The 3023-nt window shown below is 45.4% G+C and overlaps 1 protein-coding gene across 1 annotated transcript; it reads left to right on the plus strand.

Moving 5' to 3' along the window:
• The first annotated feature begins 1571 nt into the window (after positions 1 to 1571).
• On the plus strand, positions 1572 to 2753 carry LOC133920638 (stigma-specific STIG1-like protein 2). The gene has a single exon (XM_062365240.1). It carries the CDS (start codon positions 1681 to 1683, stop codon positions 2146 to 2148), a length of 468 nt encoding a protein of 155 aa, XP_062221224.1. The 5' UTR covers positions 1572 to 1680; the 3' UTR covers positions 2149 to 2753.
• Positions 2754 to 3023: the final 270 nt, after the last annotated feature.

Genomic DNA, 3023 nt, shown 5'->3' on the forward strand with positions numbered 1-3023 from the left:
CTATGTGCTACTATTCATACATATCCGCTATACTATTCATACATATCCGCTATACTATTCATACGATACGTGCTATATAATTCACAGATCTATTTAGTTGCGAAAAACAATAGCATCGAGAAAAACGTACTGGACGATCTCGTACCTTTCAATCCTTGCGTGTGATCCGTGCTGCGTAGGGCATATAGGCTAGGCCTAGTGCAGATATGTTTCTCTTGCTTGATCTCTGGTAGAACTTCGTGCTGATAACGCGTTGAGAAACTGTTGTTACCTAACGTACTCTAACGATTACTCGAGAAAACAATTATAAAAAAAGAGACGCAATGTAAGAAAAAGATTTTTTTTTCTTTATTCATCTGTATTTATAATAAAATATTACTCTTCTATATACGATGTCAAAAACTTTAAAAATAGAATCGAACTTTTCAAAAAATCGAGATGAGAGCACGTTCAATTATGAAACTCAAGTTTGGTGCCCGGATTGACCATGCCCTCGCGTAGTCAATGTGCCTGCGCTCGGTTGGCCACTCGCATTTCCCGCCGGGTAAACCGATGCCCGGCCGTGTCGCGACTCGTGAGTTCAGTGCCACGTGCTCCACTTCACATCTGAGCTTTTGAGCTGTATTAACCCGACCAAGCCATTAATACCGGCGCTGAAGTTACGATCAAGCGATCGATGCCATTTACTCTAATGAAGATAATTTAAAATAAGATAACACTTTTGTAGTTATATTGTTATAACCGATTAATAATAGCTCTGTTTGAGATGCATGAATTGCGAAAGGAATTCCACTTGATCTACGCAAAAATGGACAAATTCCCGAAATTCCTATGTGAGCTTTTTTTTTCTGTACCGGCCAAGCAAGTCTAAAGTATGAAATATGTAGTAGACTTTAGTCTATATTCTTACATTTATACGCTTTGAAAAAATATCAAACATTCATACACGCATTCTAACTTAGTATATTGTGTTTGTTCTGCAGCATTCATATGGACATATTTTGTATGAACTTTTGTTCCATGTATACATAGACACGTAAAATATGTATGCCTTTGCACGAAAAAGTGTTATATGTGCTATTTTTCTTAAAAATATCAAATGGACAATTTTAAAAAGTGGTAGTAGCCATCTAGCTAGCTTGGCGTAGCCCTCAGCACGCACTTGTATGCGTGTCATCCGACGGGCACATCCCTTTGATCACAAGTACACTACCGCCTAGCTTCGTGCTACTCCAGTAGCCTGTTTTAATTTCTAACTTTGGAATCAAGCATCTCGCAGATCCATCGTGGGCGAATGGAAGATGTAACTCCCCATTCTTTTTGGCACACATAATGTATCTTATTTATCCCTCCTATCTAATATTCATATATTTATTGATTCTTTATTTATTTTACAATTTTTTATTTATCTTTTTAATACGAATCATAATCTATGAAATTTTCGAGTTTACGAATCTAGCATGTGTGTCCTCCAATCCTCAACGTAACTCGCTCTTCTAGATTGGTTGATCAATGCACATCTACAGATCATTGTATATTTTTTAAATGCGCTAGTTCAGTTTGACTACGTACAGGCAACGCCCTCTAGTTTGTAGATACAAAACGGGTGAAAGTCCATACTAAAGCTCACGAGGGCAGACAGAACTAGAAAGAAACAGAGGGGGGTCCGTACGTCGTAGCATGGCTGACGACGCCGGCCGGGTAATCTCGTTTCCGCGACCAAACTCCATGTTAGTCGTCGTCCTAGTTGTCGTCGCCGTCTCGGCGTCGACAACGAGCCTGTGCGTCGCCGCGCCGGACGCTGGCACAGCCAAGCATGCCGGTGGTGGCGCGACCCGGGGGATGTTCGCAAGCCGGTTCGTGGCCACGGCCGTCGCGCGGAAGATGGGCGGCGCATGCCGCGCCGGCGAGAACCGCCCAGCACGCGCGTGCTCCGGCGCGGGCCTCAGGTGCTGCGGCCGCGCGTGCACCGACGTGCTCGCCAGCGCGAGCAACTGCGGCGCGTGCGGGAACCGGTGCCCGTACGGCCAGCTGTGCTGCGGCGGGCGGTGCGTCGCGGTGGCGTACGACTCGGGGAACTGCGGCGCGTGCGGCCGGGCCTGCGCCGCGGGGCTGCCGTGCACGTACGGCATGTGCGGCTACGCTTAGTCCAGGCTTGAGCCGGACACGTGCGGCGCAATGCATCTGGGCCGTGCACACGTCCACATGCGTCCATGGGTCCGTATAATTTGGTGACCCGCACAGCTACATTGTTGAGGTACATATATACATCTCGTGTACCTGATCAGACTGCACGTCAATAGGGTTGTCAATTATTTTGCAGATGTTGAGGCTGGAGTGCTTGGTAATTTGTATGCCACGTATAAGTTTATATATGCATTTCATCTGGAGGATTGTGTGAACTGTAAATTGGGAGTATTTGTGACATCATTTTTGTGGTTCATGTATATCCACTTCCCCTTTATACGTTATTCCATACTAGCCCCACCAACCGCTGCACTAGCAGGGTAGCGATTCTGAAAGGAAAAAAAGTGTGAATAGTAGATGTCCGTGAAGAAATGAGTTGCATCTTCAAGATTGACGATTAGACACTTTATGGTTTGCAAATAAAAATGTAATCTTCTATATAGCAATTGTTTGGAACGTTAGGCGTGTCATATCTAAAGAAAGTGCTAACCTTTACCATTAAATAGATAGTGTCTAAAAAATCTTTAGCTCCTTCCCCTTGGCTACAGGAGAGAGCAGTGACTGAAAACACGAAAGGCTTCCCACTGCCGATTCAGCTGGCCTCCAATGGCGGGTGGCCCGGCCGTCAGGGGTAGGCTTGTAGATTTCTATGTAATTTAAGCTAGTTTTTCTGGTTTGCTTGCTAGTTTTTTAGGATAGGTTTCCTGTGGTGACGGGATGGTGTCCATCAGATGCTTTGGGTCCTCTAATGAGCTCTGCGGGAGTCGGTGGTGGCAATGCTGGCGTCGTTGAGGTCTCGGTTTCAGTAGCTTGAAGGTTAGTTTTACTTCCTCCCT

Source organism: Phragmites australis, chromosome 6, assembly GCF_958298935.1.
Source record: "Phragmites australis chromosome 6, lpPhrAust1.1, whole genome shotgun sequence".
Taxonomy (NCBI): domain Eukaryota; kingdom Viridiplantae; phylum Streptophyta; class Magnoliopsida; order Poales; family Poaceae; genus Phragmites; species Phragmites australis.

Bases quoted from the DNA above. Each gene is read 5' to 3' on its own strand.
- LOC133920638 (XM_062365240.1), top strand. From the start codon at position 1,681: ATGGCTGACGACGCCGGCCGGGTAATCTCGTTTCCGCGACCAAACTCC.